The 17346-nt window shown below is 59.8% G+C and overlaps 1 protein-coding gene across 1 annotated transcript; it reads right to left on the bottom strand.

Moving 5' to 3' along the window:
• Positions 1–6026: 6026 nt before the first annotated feature.
• Positions 6027–13914, bottom strand: XRCC3 (X-ray repair cross complementing 3). Its single transcript, XM_065870943.1, has 7 exons — positions 13860–13914; positions 12072–12209; positions 11719–11931; positions 8683–8837; positions 6463–6675; positions 6332–6378; positions 6027–6246 (listed from the first exon to the last, which is right to left on the bottom strand). Exons 1-7 carry the CDS (start codon positions 13912–13914, stop codon positions 6027–6029), a joined length of 1041 nt encoding a protein of 346 aa, XP_065727015.1.
• Between the last annotated feature and the right edge of the window lie 3432 nt (positions 13915–17346).

Raw genomic sequence — 17346 nt, 5'->3', positions numbered from 1 at the left:
GACGCAGAGGAGCTTCGCTTTTTTCTGCTGGGTGCAGTAGAGTAGATCTGGGTTGTACGTGTATCCCAGTGGGTGTCCCAGTCTGGGCGAGATAAAGGTCTCCTCTCCGTTAGGGATGGTCCCAGGCCCCCATGGTGACAGAACCTTTGGAGGGGTGGCTTTGCTGTGCTCTCTGCTCCTGGTTGACTGACGTGCTGACGGTTTGTCCTTGCATGTCCGCCGTCCTGGGTGCAGCATGAAGCGTGCCAGTTCTCTGACTGTCCTTAACGTGAGTGGCACGGCGGCCGCAGACCATTTCCAAGTAAGGAGCCCTGCCCCACTTACACCCTTTACGTGTTGGCTGGACCTTCCTCACCACTGCTGCCCTTTGAGCAGAGCCTGTGGACTGCCCCACTTACACCCTTTACGTGTTGGCTGGCCTTTCCCCACCGCTGCTACCCTTTCAGCAGAGCCTGTGGGCATTTTAGTGTTCCTGATTCAGGACACATAGACACCATAAATGACACTTTCATAGTCGGCATGAACTTAACCATCTGAATTATGGGAATGTTGTGAACATTCTCAGTGTACGAATTAATGATCTTTACAAATACGTTGATTGACAATTAAAAATTAAATATTCTGATAAAGGAATAGCAAAACTTGGCCAGTTGTTAATTTGTATTATTTGTATGATTTTAGCTTCTAGTAGTTTATAACTAATATAATGTCTAGCTAAGCTGTTCAGTGTTTTAAAACTATTCAAAACTTCACTAAGTACAGTCACTTGGACAAACAGTCTTTAGCACTTTGTCACCTGTCCAGGTCTCACACAGACCGGTCACCTTTGCACTTAAAACTGTTGGCATCTTGTTCTCCATTACAAATGGCCTTTTTATTTTCCACGTGTGACTGTTGGGTGCGCCCAGGCCTCTGGCCCCTTCTGTGACCTGGCTGCTGTCCACCAGGACCAGGTGTCCTGGTCAGTCACCTCAGTCCCACCGGTAACCTATTTGACGCACAGGGACAGGGACAGTGACGGGCCGGCAGGAGTGCTGGCCTTCCCCTCACCCCCAGCACGCTGCGGGCAGCGGCTGTTCCCAGGATGCTGTCATCGGGCCTCTAGTTTAAAAGCTGCAGGGTGCTGGGAGGATGCACTCCTGACGATGACGATCGAAGAAACTGCTTTTGTTTTTAAAAGGTCTGGAGCTGACACAGTCCTTCTGCTCCCCTTCCTTGTGTTCTGCACACACACATCTGAGCATCAGCACCGTCGTGTGTTGATGTGAGTTGTGTAGTTATTGTTAGTGCCGAGACCACTGGAAGCTGGCGTCATGTGAGGAGGTACTGGTTGAGAATAATTTTTCCATTTGTTTTTTCACGCAGGAACGAAATAATTGTCTGGCAGACTCCAGAGCTCTCAGTGCCAGCCACGCCAACCTGGCCCCCACGGGTCGAGGCAGAGCTAGATTAACCCCCAAGGCTAATGAGCGCTGAGACCCTCAAAGCTTGGCCAGGCCCCTCCCCCCTGCAGGGCGGCCCTGGGGTCGCCTCCTTTCCTGGATGGTGACCTCCACCACCTGCTGGAGGTTTGCCCCGAATTCTGTTAGGCGGTCTGCAGCCCTAGTGCCCGAGAGCTGCCAAAGCCTGGCGGTGGGACCCGGCCAGGTATGGAGCTGGCTCAGCGTACTCGGGGTCGGCCGCTGCTCACGGACACCGGCCCCAGCACCGAAACCTGCTTTCAATTGTAATACTGTGTTAAGGCTGTTCATTAAGACTGGAACCTTAAACTACATCCTTTGAGACTAGGAACCCAGTGACCTGTGGCAGTGATGCTGGGATTAGGGAGCGGGGGAGATGGGGTAGCTGCGGGGAGGCCTGCACCCCCTCCTGGTCTGCATCTCAGCCCCTTTGGAGCCCTTTTCCCTCCTCCAGGCCTCTGTACACTAAGCACACGGAGATGCATGTGTTCCTTTTAAAAAGCTTTTCTTTGTAGCGTTAAGTAACGGTGGGTTCTGACAGATGCATTTTATTTTATTTTTTTAATTTATTTTTGGCTGCATTGGGTCTTTGTTGCCGTGCACGGGCTTTTCTCTAGTTGTGGCGAGCGGGGGCTACTCTTTGTTGCGGTGTGCAGGCTTCTTATTGCAGGGGCTTCTCTTGTCGCAGAGCACGGGCCCTAGGTGTGCAGGCTTCAGTAGTTGTGGCTCACAGGCTCAGTAGTTGTGGGTCACGGGCTCTAGAGCACAGGCTCAGTAGTTGTGGCGCATGGGCTTAGTTGCTCCGCGGCATGTGGGATCTTCCCGGACCAGGGATCGAACCCGTGCCCCCTGCACTGGCAGGCGGATTCTTAACCACTGCGCCACCAGGGAAGGCCTGACAGATACATTTTCAAACCAACCCTGAGACATTATTCCTTAAGGGAATCCATGAGACTAGCTGGTAGGCTAAGAAGATGTAATTCCAGATGATGCCAACTGTACAAGGGGCACATCCCTGCTGAGGAGGTTTGAAAGGATCTGGAAAGCTGTGAGCGTCCTTGTGAAATGTTGTCAGGGTTAGTTTCTAGTTTACCTTAATGTTATCATATGGGTGGTGTCACTGAGCAAAGGCGCTTCCAGCCACCTTTTCCTCAACAACTGCACTGGGCTGGGGTGCTACATGCTCCCTGGGCTCCCTGTGGGGACTAGGGGGTGCTCACTCTGGGGTGCCCTTGGACTGCACATGTCCTTCACCCCCACTGTGGACCTCAGACTGAGGGCTAGAGGCAGCAGCGTCCTGGGGTTTTGGTACAGCAAGGCTAGACTTTAACTTAAGCTTTGTTTAAAAGTTTCTATAATTCAGTAGTGGATCACCTCAGGGCACCGGTGCTTATGTTGGTGAGAGCTGCTGTGCCCCTCCAGAGGCAGACACCCTGGCCCGGTGTTGGGGGCCCTCGAGGCTGACCGGTCTCCTGCAGCCTGTCTCCTCTGGCCACGCTCCTTTCCTCAGCTCCTGACTCCACTTAGGTTTTGCAGTTTCCGATGGATCAGGAACCTTCAAAATGCTCTCTAGAGGTATTTAAAAAAATATGATGGGTTGTAAGAAACCACTGGAAAAAAGAGCAGAGCTGTGTCCCCATGTGGGCACCGTGGCCCTTTCAGGTTCACGTTTAGGTGCAGTGGGGATGATGTGTCTGTGTCACATCAGAACCAGGAGGGGACCAAGCTGTCCTGGCTCCTCCTCCCACTACACTGAAGTTTCCTCCCAGCCACAGAGCTGGTGCAGGACATCTGAAACCCACTCGGTTTCCCTTAGTGACAGTTGTCTCTGGAAAAACAAAGGGCATTTAGAAAGAATAAACATGGGGCTAAGAACAGAATTTAATTTTAAGCTTCCAGTTGGTGAAAAGAGACCATTGCAGGGGCCTTAGTTGAACCTTGTCTGGCTTTGAGCTCTCTGGCCCTGGTTCCCCGAGTGTTGTGGTGGCCTTTCTAAGGCCACATGGAGACAGCATTTGGGGTAAGAGAGGCTCGAGGGCCTTCCTGAAGCTGGGTTGTAAAAGCCTTAGTGTCTCAGAGGGGATGCTACCTGGGAGTCGGCAGTGTCTGATTTTTGAACTTGTATCAAAATAGAGAGAAGCCAGGTTGTAACCTACTTGCAGTCTGGTAGTCAGGATTTTAACATTCTCGGAGAGAGCAGTGGGGGTGGTCCAGCCCTCCCTCTTCCTTTCCTGGTGAGGGGACCCTAGGGGGCCAGCATCCATTTCTACACTGTGCTGTGTCTATCGAGTTAGACTCCCCTGGCCAGAGGACGGACTGGCAGTGGAGGAGCTGAGGGTCTACGTGAGTGTCGGAGGGCTGAGGTCGGAGGGCTGAGGTCGTGGCGAGCTGGGCCTCCTGACCCTTGCGCCCCTCCCCAGGCGGAGCAGGCACTTCCGGTGCTGCAGGGATTCAGGTAGTTATTTTCTGAAACTTAAAAAAAGTCCCTATTATTTGTTTGGTCAGGAGGCTGCTAGGAGTATCATGTAATTAGTTATTGTCTTTACAGTGAAGTATAAGTACTGCTAAGAATTCAGAGTTTAGTTTGTAGCACTCTTTGTTATAACTTCATAGAATGTTCTGGGGAAGGCATGTTACATCTGTGCGAGGCCAACTTTTGGTATGTTTAGACGTTGTACTGTGTAATCATGGGACGTCTGGAAACTAAAGCAGCACTGAATAGCACCAGCCAAAGGTGAAGTTCAAGCGAGCTAAGCGAGCATCGTCCTGCACACGTCTCCTCCGTGTAATCGGGCTGATGCATAGAGACCTGTGCGGCTTCCTCTTAGTTCTCCACCACGACGGGAGGACTCAGATGGTTTACACAGTGGTGTGGAGCTACCCCTCGGGGGTCACAGGCCTGTGAGGACCGTCCAATTGTCCCTGGGGTGTGCTCTGGGGGATGGGATTGGCTGAGAGGCCAGGGAGAGGTAGGGTGGACGCTGCTTTGGGACTTGGTGTTCCTGAGACACAGAGAGAAAACCCCACTGCCAAGTTCTGTGGCCCTTGGTGGGTGAGCACCCCCAGGGCGGCCTGTCTGCCTGGTGGGCGGGTGCGGCTGCCCAGAGGCCGAATGTGGGTGCGCTTGTGCTGGTCCGCACCTCTGCAGGGGGTTGGCCATGAAACATACCTTCTGTCTTGGAGCAGTAGTTTTCTTTTCTCACTGTTGTTGTGACTCACCTAGGAAATCATTTGGAACTGTTTATATTTACTTAGAAAAATAAAGTGTTTATTTCCTGTTGTAAAGTCCCTGTACTTTTGTGGAAAGGTTCTCTTGTAAAACTCCAACCCTGAAAGAACCCTTTCCTGTTTAATGGTAGGCACCCAATCTTTTTAGGGTCACAGACTACTTTGAAAACATGATGAAAGTTGTAACTGGATCATCCGGTCCTAGAATGACGGGCACAAAGCGTGTGCCCCGTGACAGGGGTTTACCGCCCCGCCCCAGTGAGCCCGTGGGAGCTTGGGACCAGTGTCTAGCTCCTGGAGCTGTGGGAGGGTGGCCATGGCGCTGAAAGTGGAGTGACAGGGCTGCCCCAGGCTGTGAGGACAGACGTCACGTGTATGAGTCCTGAGGACAGTGCCTGGCAAAGAGCAAGCGCTGGTGAGGGTCCAGGGGCTGCAGGTGCCTTCCCCGGCACGTCTGTCCGGCCGGGGCTGCTCTGTGCCGGGCAGCAGCGGGGAGGGGGCAGAGGCAGGGCGATGATGGGGGTGAAGGCGGCGCAGCCCTGCCGGAACTGGGCAGTCACGTCCCTTGGTGACCGTGGGGCCTTGTGCTGCCATGACCAGATGCTCAGGTTCTGGAGTTTCTGGCCCGATGCAGCAGGACCCCGGCTGATGGGAGGTCCCGAGTTCTACGCACACAGTGCAGGAGCGCCTTGCCAGAGCGGATGCGCCCCCAGGCCAGGGCTGACGGTCCTGGCCCCAGTGGCCAGCCTTGGAGGAGGCACTGAGGGCACAGCGGGATGTGCTCTCCTTTTAGAATAGTTCTCGTCTGCCCAGAACGGATTTCCCGGCAGATGGGCCAAGCCGGCGCCGAGGCTGCTAGCGCTCGCTGCGGGGCTGGGGGGCTGGGGGGCTGGTGGCAGGGGCAGCGCACAAGGCACATCTCCCCGCCCCGATGCCTCTCCTGGACCCTGCGGCCTGGCCTGCCGTGTGTTCTCCACCCTGTGCCAGACCGGGGCCAGGGGGTGTGCTGGCGGCCAGGAGCCTACAGCCCAACCACGGGGTGAGGAGGGCCAGTGGGCGCTCGTCTGACCTCGGCCCTGCCGTGGCCCGAGGTGTGGGTGTTGGGAGCTTTGGGAAGGGGGTGCGGAGCCTGTGGGGGTCAAGGTGGAGGCCCTGTCTGGCCGGGGCGCAGGGGCCGGCATCCGGGCGAGAGCTAACGTGGGCCCAGGGTGGAGGAAGCTGCTGCTTACTGTAGAGACGCTGCAGCAGCCGGCGGGGGTGGGGGCAGGCTATGGATTCTGGGCGCTTCCCGCAGCCCCTGGTACCTGAGGGGACCCTAACCAGAGGGAGGGCCACACATCAGCAGGACTCAGTCCCAGGTGTCCCCCGCACACCCTCGGCGGTGACTGTGTAGGAACAGGACGAAGGCGGCAGGTGGGGGGCGGAGACCACCCTCAGGGTGCGGCGGGGTGGGGCGGAGGTGGCCTCCTCGGGGCGCAGCCGGTCGGCCGTCAGCCTCACCAGGAGCTGGTTGGACCAGGTTATGCCCAGGGCCGGAGATGCCCGCTCTCCCCCGACACTGAGACAGAAAACAGCCCGACTGTCCTGTGCTGTGTGTGGATCTGCGGGCCCCGCCACCCCTGCCCTCGGGGCGCGCCACTCACCCCGGCGGGCCGGCTGCCACACCCCGCTCCTCTGTGGATTCCGTCACCTGGAGGGTCCAGATCGGGGTCAGCGGCGGTGAGGACCCGGCCCCCCCCCGGCCTCGCCCTCCCCGGGGGTGGAGGGGGCCCACCTGGTTGATGCACAGCACGGGGCTCCGGAAGATGCAGCTCAGCCGGCGCAGCTCGGCCCCCAGCGCCTGCAGACGCCGGGCCCTGAGGGCCGAGGCCGCCTGGTCGAACTCACAACGGAACGGGGCTGCCACGGAGTCGATGACCACCAGGCGGGCCATGCCCCGCGACAGGAGCACAGGCACCTTCTTATGCACGCACTCCAGCAGGGTGTCCTGGAAGCCGAGGGGCGGTGGCCGTCACCACCCGCGCGGGGGGCCCCTCCCCTTCAGTGGCCCCGTGCTGGGCACCGACCACCCGGACCACCACAGTCACCAGGACTGCCCAGCCCCACCCAGTGGAGGGAGGAAGCAGGTGTGCGGGGACCTGAGTCTGTCCTGCAACCAGCGTCGCCTCCCACGTGAAGACCCCCGGGCCGCGCCCAGGCTGTGTGCTAGGACGCCAACCGGCCCAGCGTGGGGCCTCAGGTGCCTCCGGGCCAGCCCCGCCTGCCCCCCAAGACCCTACGCACTGTGCTCGGGGCAGCCCTGTCCCTTGGGGCCGCCTGGCCCTGCCGGCCTGGACTCGGCCCTGGTGCCCAGTGGCCACACACTGGCCATCCTGTCAGGCACTCCTGAGAGCTGTTGGGTGTCTGGGATGAAATTCGACTCTGTGCTTGTTAACTCTCCAGGGTGTCTCCAGCAGAGCCCCTCTCTGTGGAAAATGACAGCAGCAGCAGCGGCCTGGAGGACGCCAGCCTTAACGTGAGTCCTGCACCCCTTCCCGCCACCTCAGGCAGCGCTGGGGCACCGGGGGGCCGGGGGCGGGGGCAGGGCTGCACCCGCCTGCCGCAGCGTCGGGACTCCGAGAGGGGCCTAGCTTGGAGACCCCGTCCCCCGGGAGGAGGCCCTGGACGCCGAGGCTCTGTTTGTGTAGCAGCATCAGGCCCTGGTCCGCACCTCCCGCCTCCCTCCGGGGCAGGGCCCCCCAGTTGCTGGGCAGACACCAGCGAGGGGCTGGGGGCCTCCTCCACCAGAGCTGCTCCCGGAACAGAACTTAGGAATGTGCCCCCACCCCCGCCGGGGTCTCACCGCCTGGCCCTGACCCGCTGCTGCGTTTCTCAGTGAGGACGCGCCGGAAGGACGAGGATCGTGCTGCCTGTGTGCGTCCAGAGGGCCCTGTGACAGCCAGGGGACGGTCGCGAGGCTGGAGGGCCTGAAGCCGGAGCCTGTGGCACTGACCTCGTCTTCTCCCGTGTCCACGCCCTGAGCACCGTCACGCTAATAACCGCGCTGCCCGCCGCCAGCGCGCGCTCACCTGCAAAGCCACGGCCGCGCTGGGCCCCTAGGGGACGGCCACCTGCCGCCGGTCCACCCCGGGCCGCCCGTGCCCTGAACCAGCCCGGGCTCGCGTGCCACCGCTCATCGTGTCACTTCCCCGTGCTATGTGTGATCATGTATTTTACGGTAAAATTTTTTAAAATTAAAAGTGTATACAGCTCATCCTTTACCGGAAATTCTTTTTATGGCAGTTCTTAAATGGGGGAAGGGCCTGGGTGGGTGGCTCTGCACACTTGTGTTCGGTGCGCTGGTCTGTACTCCATCATCTCCCATCTCCCTCCTGAAGCTTTTGCTTCGTTATTCAGCCCCAAACAATGACCTCAGCTGGCTGCTCCCCGGCCGCTTGCCTGCCCCCTGCCCCCTCCCCAGGGGCCACTGCCCTCTGTGTTCCCACCGCTGTCTGCCCACGGGGAGGGCACGTGACCCGGGGGCGGCTTCCAGGTGCGCTCTCGCCCCAGCGGCCCTGCCAGGCACGCTCAGCAATTGGGGGGGGGGGGGCTCGACAAGGGGGCTTTCCCCTCCTTCAGAGGCAGAGGTACAACCCCGCACCACGGCTGCTGCCGGGCCAGTGGCCTGGACGGCAGGTCCCGTCCTCTGGGCCGCGGTCACCTCCGTGGCTGGGTGAACAGCCGCAGGAGGCACTTGCCCTGCTGGGGCCTCCTCTAGGGGGCCAGAGGTGGCGTGTCCGGCGCCCTCCCTTGCCCGCTCTTCCCTTGGGGTTAGGCTGCTAGAAACACACTGGACGCTCAGTTCAGCCCGAGTCCAGGTAACGGGTAGTGCCAGCCTGAGCGGAGCACACGGCCCCCAGCGGGCGACTCGCCGCAGGCGGCACCGGGGCCTGACCTCGCGGGTCGTGCACGTGGCCCGCCCGCCCGCACGGCCGACTTCCCCTCAGACGCTTACCACGTCGGCCGCGTGCTCGATGAAGATCTGGTGGCCAAACCTGATTTTCCTGAGCACGTCCCCTGGGACGTCTGTCCGCAGGCGCTGCTGCTGAGCGATGAGCTGCTGCAGACGCCGGCTGGGGAAGGCGTCCTCTGTGCACACGTAAACGGCCCCTGGGAAGCCGCGGGGCGGTGAGCAGCTGGGGGTGGCCTGAGGCCGCCCCACCAAAGGCCAACGACCCTCTCCTTCCTGCACTGCCTCTCGTGGGTCTGCCCCTCCGACCCAGCACGGGGGCCGGCCGGCACCCACCTCTCACCGCAGGCCCCTCGCTGCCGGAACTTCACCCTGTGGGTCTGCCTACCCTGGGCTGTCCGAGTGGGAGCGAGGGGAACTGTAGGGGCTCCCGGCTTTCGGAAACGCCCCCTCCTGCAGACACAGGGAGATGCCCCTCCCAGGCCCTGTTGGGCGGATGTTCCCTCAATTCCACTGTCAAGGCTCCTCCTATGGTTCTGGGCTACCTGGTGGTAACTGTCTTTGTTGCGCCTGGAAAAGCCAGTAAACAAAACACAGGCAGTGCATCACCAGGGGCCTGGAATCCCCACCAGAAGGTACCCCCGGAGTCCTGCGCTGAAAAGAACCAGGGGCCACCGATTCTCAACAAAGGCCCCAGGACAATTCAGTGGGGAAAGAGTATTTTTAACAAATGGCGCTGGGAGAGAGAGACACCCACGTGCAAAAGGATGAAATTAGACCCTTACCTCATACCATATAGGAAAACTAAATCACAATGGATCAAATATGAGAGCCCAAACCATAAAACTCTTAGAAGAAAACACGGGTAAACCTTACGACCTTGGATTAGGCAGTGGATCCTCAGACATGACATCGGAAGCACAAGCAAGAAACAAATTGGACATCATCAAAGTGAAGAACTGTGCCTTAAGGGACACCAACAAGAGAGGGAGAAGACAGCCTAATAGAGAAGATCCTGCAAATTCTTTATCTGATGAGTTTAGGGTCCAGGTTATACAAAGCTCTCCTACAGCTCCACAGGCAGATAACCCAAGCTTTTAAATGGGCAAGAGATTGGAACAGACATTTCTCCAAAAACACACGAATGAGCAGCAACACGTGAAGAGACGGCCAACGTCACCGGCCACCGGGGGTGCGGCCGGCGCCACGGTGAGGAGCCACCCACGCTGGCGTCAGAGGGACAAGCGTCGGCTCAGACGCGGAGGGACTGGAACCTCCTGCGTCGTCGATGGGAAGGAAAACGGTGTAGCCACTGCTGGGAACAGTCTGGCAGTTCCTCAAAGAGCAGAACACGCAGCCACCATACGACCCAGCAATCCCACTCCTAGGTGTCCACCCGAAGCCACGCACGAACAAGAGGTGTGACAACCCACGTGACTGTCAATGGATGAAAGGGTCGCTAAGCTGTGGTCTGTACACGTGAAGGAACATTATTCAGCCCTACAAAGGAAGGAAGCACCGACACATGCTCCAGCGTGGGTGAACCCTGAAGACATTACGCTGGGTGAAAGGGCTTATTTGCATGATCCCGTTTATTTGAAATGTGCAGAACAGGCGAAGCCATAGAGACAGGAAGCAGATGGGTGGTTGCCGGGGCTGGGGGAGGGGAGAGTGCGGAGTGACTGCTCATAGGGATGGGCCTTCTTTCTGGGGTGATGAGATGTTCTGGAACTAGACAGTAGTGGTGGGTGCACAACTTTGTGAAAATGCTAAAAACCACTGAGTTAAATAAAGAGGAAAGGCCTCAGGGCTCCCCTGGTGGCGCAGTGCTTAGGAATCCGCCTGCCAATGCCGGGGACACAGGTTCGAGCCCTGGCCCAGGAAGATCCCACGTGCCGCGGAGCAACTAATTGCCCGTGAGCCACAACTACTGAAGCCCGCACGCCTAGAGCCCGTGCTCAACAAGAGAGGCCACCGCAATGAGAAGCCCGCGCACCTCAACGAAGAGCAGCCCCCGCTCACCGCAACTGCAGAAAGCCTGCATGCAGCAACGAAGACCCAACGCAGCCAAAGATAAATAAATAAATAAGAAAGGCCTGTGATCTGGCGGTGCGCTGGCTGAGCCCCACCAGGACTCTCAGGGCCACGGCTAAACCTACCGTTCCTCTCGCTGTACCGGTCACGGCACCGCCCCGGGGAGGGGGACCCAGAGAAGAGCCAGAAGCACTGACACCACGTCCGCGTGCCCTATTTGTGAGTGTGTAACTTTCATTTTGACCCGATTCTGTTTCAACAGACTTTCAAACTTGGAAAAGAGATGCAGGATGGAGGGAGAAGCACCGTCTGACCGTGTCAGTGGTGAGCTCCTGACCCTTGAGGCCTCCCTAACCTTCCCTGGCACGTTCCAGCCCATTCCCGGGGGCAGGGCTGCCTGGGGAGCCCCCGACATGGCCGAGACCCTCGTCACAACGCCGTGGCACCCGTGTTCTCCTCATCTTGGGAGAGGCCTGGACAGAAGGGTCACAGCCAAACCCAGTCGCACGGCCCTCGAAGCTCCTCGCCCCACACCCTATTGGGCGTCTCACTGGGACAGATGAGTGGGGTGCCCGCCCACAGAGGGGCTTCGAGAAGCTGGCGGCAAGGCGGCCCAGCATTTGAGGGTTGGCGGGGAGGAGCTCCACGTTTTCTGAAGCGCAGAGCCGCTTGGCCATTCTTTTCAAAATTGGGCCTTTCAGACCTGATTTGGGAAGTCACTTTCTCAGGAAAATGTGCCTCAGGCCCCACATTTAATGCGGTCACAGTGGCCGCGGGCCAGGCCTCTGCAGGGGACATGTCGCTCGGAGTCACCCCAGGCTGGCTCTGTCCCCCCTCGGCCAGGCCCCGGGGCTCTGCACTTTCCCTCCCACCGAGGGGCCCCTGGCCCCCCTCCCTCTCCTGAGGCAGGAATCACAGAGCAGGTGTGAAGACAGAGACGGGAACCCTGGAAAACGGCCCCCAGGGGCAGCCTCTGGCCTCGAGGGCAGGTGCCCGCGAGGTGACAGGTCAGGACCCCTGCCTGTCCCCCGAAGTGGCCGCACTCACCGGCCTCCAGGCCTCCGTGTCGCCGTGGGAGCTGCACGGCCAGGCAGAGCTGCAGCGCCAGCTGGGTCTTCCCGGCGGAGCTGCGTCCGGCCAGCTCGGTGATGCCGTCCAGGGGCAGCCCGCCGCGGAGGAGCCCGTCCAGCACGGGGCAGCCCAGGCTCAGGCGCTCGTGCTGCTCGGGGAACTGCTCCTCCTGCTGGAGCAGGTGGAGCGCTGGGTGCGGGGAAACAACAGGTGAGCCCAGCCCCGCACAGCCGCCCCCGGGCCAGGAGGCCCCTCGGGCTGCAGCGCCGTGGCCTCTGGGCTCAGCCCCGCACCCCGCTCCTCCAGCCAGACCCCAGAGCACCGGGCACCTGTGCAGACGCTGCTTCCTTGCAGGTGTGAGGAGGCCGCCTTCAGTAAGCGCTGCACGTCGGGGCCGGAGAGGCGGGTCAGTCTCTGCAGGTCTGGTCCAGAAAGATGCAGAACCTCCTTTACTGACCTCAGTTTGACTGAAGGTATAGAATCAATTACAAGACAAGGTCAGACACAGCAGGGACAACAGGTATCCTCCAGTTCTGGGGACCTGGTGGGCAGGGGCCAGTCCATCTGCTCCCTGAAGTTGCAGGGACCCCCAGATAGAGGGCGACCGTGACGGGACGGGAGGGAAGGGGCCTGGGGAGGCCCACGTCTTGGCTGCAGAAGCCGGACGCTTGGGCCTCTCCCTGGTGCCGGGAGCAGCGGCCTCCTCCTGGTCCCATGCCCGCCCGGTCACATCTCCCAAGACAGGTCTGTGTGTGCACAGCCTGGGAAGGGCCCGGGCCGAGTCGGGGGAACCATGCACGAGGGAGAAGCCGCAGGAAGGGATCCAAAGGAACATCCACTGAACCAGGCCACGGGATGGCCAGTGGGGCGAACAGACAAAAGAAGAGTCAGCATGCTGGCGGCAGTACCGCGGAGGGCCGGGTTACAGGGTGAACGGCCCAAGGGAGCTGGTGTTTCATGAGGAAAATGAATAATTTTGAGCTTAGATAAGCATATTACTTTCAAACGAGTAGAAAGAAAAAAATACGCTAAAAATAGATCCAACCAATCCAGAAGAAAGCATAAAAGAAAAACAACATAAAAAATCAGACAAACAGCACAGCATACTAAGGGAGAGTTAAACCTAAATTTACCAGGAATTACCTTCAATACGTATGCACTGAGTGCTTCAGTTAAAACACAAAGACTGAACGAAAGGGGAAAACAAAACTACTGCTGTGCTCGCAGGATGGAGGAGCGGGGGGGCACCCTGCTGCCAAGCCCTGCGCTCACTCAGGGCCCCCGTCACCTGCTCACAAGCACTCGATGTCCAAGCGTCTCTCACAGGCACCCCGGGAGGCAGGGAGAACAGAGGGCGGGTGCGGGGCGCCAGCCGGGCTGCGGAGGGGCCAGCGCAGCCTGGGGATGGATGCGCCCAGATGCCAGCAGACTCGGTGGGCTGGCCAACCCTTTGAGCATTTAGAAAAGAGCCACTGCTGCCTGACAGACCTACTGCGACGTGGGAATAATCAGAAGTACGGAGGCAACCGCTAACTCTGGGGGGAAAAACCAGAGACGGTACAAGAAAGGAAACAGTCATAACCCTGGGTTCAGTGGCAGCCATTATGTCCCTAGTCACAACTCTGATGGCTAATGGGACCCAAACTGTGTTCCAACTGTGGGGGGGAGGTGTGGAGGAAGTAGGGGCACACGGGCACCAGCCTGCCCTCACCCCCAAAACAGGAGGCCTGTGAGGACTCGTAACACAGACAAATCAAACACAGCAACACAAGCACACTCGTCAACAACCCAGATATAAATACAGAATGTTGCTAGAAGACTCCGAAGTGGTAAGTAGTTCCGTTTCACTTTTCAGACACTGTGTGTGTACTGCTTTGATGAAAATGAAATTAACTTAAAAGCAGTCCTTTCAGTTAAAAACACACACACACAACTGAAAAACCTGCGGCACATTCCAGCATCAGGGCGTTGATCAGGACCAGCTGTCTTGGGATCAGTAACCAGAGGGTCCCCGAGGCTCGGACAGGCAACCTGGTAAACCTGTTCTACATGAGGTGTGTATATCTGTGCGTTCATACTTTTACACAATCACTTTATATAAACATCAGCAAACGCACCTTTCTTAACTGCAGCAATAATTCTGGGATTCAGGTCCAACTGATCCACATCCATTTTTTTCAATGGGGTGACCACAGAGATGGACGAATTCCCAGGGACACGGATTCTGACGCGCTTGTCGTCCCCCCGAGCAGCCCGGGAGCCGAATGCAGCAGAGTGACGGAGCCTGGGTGCGCGGTTCCCTCTGTGACAGGGCCACACCGTCAGCCCGGAGCTTGGAGGGGCTTCACTGCACCAGGGACAGCACTGAGAGACGTCCAAGGCGGCGCTTCTGTCCGGGCAATTGTTTGGTAACTCAGAACCTAGGATTCAATCCACACACAGATGCATCTGAAGAGCCAACCCCCACCTCGCATTCTGAAGGTCAGCCCACTTCATCCCCCGCAGAAAGTGGGAGAGACTGGCTTGTGTCCCAGCCCCACGCCCCCCAGGCCAGGGGCGCCCTGCCCTGACCCACCTCTCTGGGGTGACGGCGGCGGATACAGTCAGAGGCCCGTGCGCGCTGGGCTCATCCGAGTGGAGCCGGCTTTGCGTTCTCCGGTGTGAGTTCCCTTAAGTGTGTCTCCACGGCGATCTGGAAAGAGCAGAAAAGGCCACGTGTGGTGGATCTCAGAGGACGCCCAGGAGGTCGGAACCGCTGTGACCACCGAGCTGCCCCAGCAGAGAACAGCGGACACCGAGTCCAGCCCGGCCTGCAGCCTGCCCTCCCCGCTGGCAGGAGGGGCAGCCAGCGGCGTGTCCACCCAAGACGGCACAGCCGGGGGTGCAGCAGGGCAGCAACACTAAGGCCGTGGCCACTCAGCAGGGGCCAGGCTCAGCGTCCAGCAGCAGCAGCAGCGAGGCCCGCGCCTCTGGATGGTGTCAGGCCGCTCCGGAAGCTTAAAGAAGCAGGCCGTGTACACCCCCTCATCTGCGGTCTGCTCAGGGAGCCCCCGGAGGCAGCTTCTGGGAGGTGGCAGCACGAGGCGTTGGGGCCCACAGCCCGGGCAGGGGGTCTCCGGGCCAGCAGGCTGCTCCCACGTTCTGCTGGCGTAGGGGCCCGGGGGCTCCCAGGCCAGCTGCTCGGGGCAGGGCTGACAGTAAACACTGCTGAGGCTGAGGGGAGACACCGAGGCCCTCAGGACTGCACGTCAGAGCAGAAGGGCGGCCTGAGTGCAGGGCCCCGGTACCAGCTGCAAGGCGGCTGGGGGATGTTGAGTAGCTAGGAGTGCACCCTGAGGCCGTGTGGGAGACGCCCCGGCATCAGACATCTGGACAGAATACCAACCTGGGTTTGTAATTCTAGAGGAAGTGCGTGTGGGAAGCACAACCCCCGCCCCCCCCCCCCCTGGGCTGGGGTCTGGATTCTGAATGACGGGGGGGAGGGAGCCTGCGTGGGGACACAGCCGGGAGGTGCCTGTATATAAGGCTCGGATCCTGACGAGCAGCTGGACACGGGGCAGGAAAACCAGCGGGTGACCACCAACCGAAGGGCCTCAAGCTTCCGTGATGGGGGGTAGGGCCCCCAGAAGCAGAGTGCCCACTGGCGGAGCACCCGCTGGGTACCCGACACCGGCCCAGGAGCCGACCAAGAGCAGGGCCCGGGTGAGCCAGCCACCCTCCAGGCCTGTGCTTCTCCAACCGGGGACAAGCCCCAGGCAGCACCCAGTAGCAGGCACGGGGTGGGCCTGGCCAGAGCGGGGCAGCTTCCAGGAGCATCTGAGTGCAGGCACCGTTTCAGGGGCACAGCTAACAGCGGGTGCTGCTTGCTGAGCGTGAAGGCGCATCAACTCTTAGGGCCCAGCACAAGACTCTGAGGAAACTCCAGTTATGTCCCCGAGCCTTCCCAGGTGGAATCCCTCTCCTGTATCTCTGGGGCTCTGAGGGGGCCTGAGGACCCCACGCCGCCAACACACGCTGGGACAGGAAGGCGGGGCCGCGGCAGATGGTCCCACCTCCACCCTGGGGGCAACACTCAGGTTTCCGGCAGCTTTTGTTGACTCAAACTAAGGACTCAAGGGGAGAATGAGGGAAGATCTTTCGAAACTAATGCACTAAAATAAACGTGTTCAGAGCCTCTCCCGCTCAACCAGACAGCCACCCAAAGGAACCAGAGGGTTGGTCGGCGTGGGAGGACCCAATCCCCACACACTGAAACTGTTAATTCTTTCTCTGGCCAAGTTCGGAGCTAAATTCAGGCAAACTACATACAGCTCCACTGATGTTGCCCTAAAATCACCAAAGGTAACGAAAGGTCGAGGGCTGACTTTTATCAAACACTTAGTCTCTTCCAAGCACGTGACAGGTATGAACTCAAACATCACACGAGCAATATTATAACCCCTGTTTTGCTGGTGAGAAAACAGAAGCACAGTGTGGTTAAACGGCAAGCTTAAGGCCATGCAGCCAGCAAGTGGCTGGCCTGCGATCCAGGTCCAGGCTGTGTGTTCTAAGCCCCGACCCAAATTAGGCCGACCCTGAGTTTACACGGCCCACCTGTTAACAAATCCAAAGGGAATCATTTGGTCTCCATACTCTGCAGAACTCGGTCATCCAGAGGCTGACCTGCCCTGGGGTGTCCAGCCCTGTTGGGAGCAGCCCACCCTCAAGGCTGGGCATCTTTTCTGGCTCCCCCTCCCACAAAGGGCGCCAACGAGCACTCCTTCATCCTGGGCTGCTGGGAGGAAGCTTTCACCTGGGACCTTGGGTGGCCATACAGGTCTTCCCACGGCTGGGCCACCTCTGTGGTTTCTCCAGAACTGGCCAGCCTGGACTTCTGGCCCCGTCGCTTCTCAGAATCGTCTTCTGCCCTGGGAACCTCTTCTCTCTTCAGCCCCTGAGGCTTTGAGCACTCCCCACTCCCCCAGACCTGGGTGTCCGGCAGACCCCGCCTTGGCCGTCCGATGGACCAGGGCGCCCTGCAGACGCACCCTGCCACCCACGCGCATCTGCTCTTCCCATCGGGCGCTGCATCTCCGAGGTGGTCCACCCCCCACCCTCTCCCGCCCCACCCCACGGCCCCTAGACTGCTGCCACAGCCCAAACTGGCCCTGCAGCTGTGCGGGCTGACGGCCCCAGGACAGGGGCCCTCCGGTTCCAGCCCCGCTAGCCAGCCCGCGCGGCCCCGGCGCCGGGCTCCCTCCCGCCACCGGGACTCGCTCGGACCCTCGCTCGGCTGTGCCTTCTGCCCGCCCGCCCGCGGGTGCGAACCGCGGCTTGGGGCATCGATGACGCGCGACCCCGTCCCCGCAAAGCCCCAGGAGGAGGGCCGCGCGGGCGCCGAGCTGCGCTCTCGGTGCCCAAGGCCACCCCTGCCTCCCACCCGCCCCGGACCTCGGAAACCACTCCTCGCACTCACCTAGCCCGCGCTCCACAGGCTTCTTCGCGCCGTCCTACCCTTCGCAGCCTACTCTTCCAATGAGCGCTGGGCGCCTCGCGCCGGATACGCCAATCAGAGAGGAAGCGGCGCCCACGTCGCCGACTAATTGGCCAATCCAAAGTCTCAAT

The sequence above is a fragment of the Phocoena phocoena genome, chromosome 2 (assembly GCF_963924675.1).
Source record: "Phocoena phocoena chromosome 2, mPhoPho1.1, whole genome shotgun sequence".
In the NCBI taxonomy this organism is placed as follows: domain Eukaryota; kingdom Metazoa; phylum Chordata; class Mammalia; order Artiodactyla; family Phocoenidae; genus Phocoena; species Phocoena phocoena.
The sequence above is the reverse complement of the archived record's forward strand: the minus strand, read 5'-3'. Positions and strand labels throughout refer to the sequence as shown.

Bases quoted from the DNA above. Each gene is read 5' to 3' on its own strand.
- XRCC3 (XM_065870943.1), bottom strand. From the start codon at position 13,914: ATGGATGTGGATCAGTTGGACCTGAATCCCAGAATTATTGCTGCAGTT. The intron at 11,932-12,071 runs GTGCCCGGTGCT...CCCCGCACCCAG, and splicing joins AGGAAGCAGCGTCTGCACAG to CGCTCCACCTGCTCCAGCAG. The intron at 8,838-11,718 runs GTGAGTGCGGCC...GCGGCTTCCCAG, and splicing joins ACACGGAGGCCTGGAGGCCG to GGGCCGTTTACGTGTGCACA.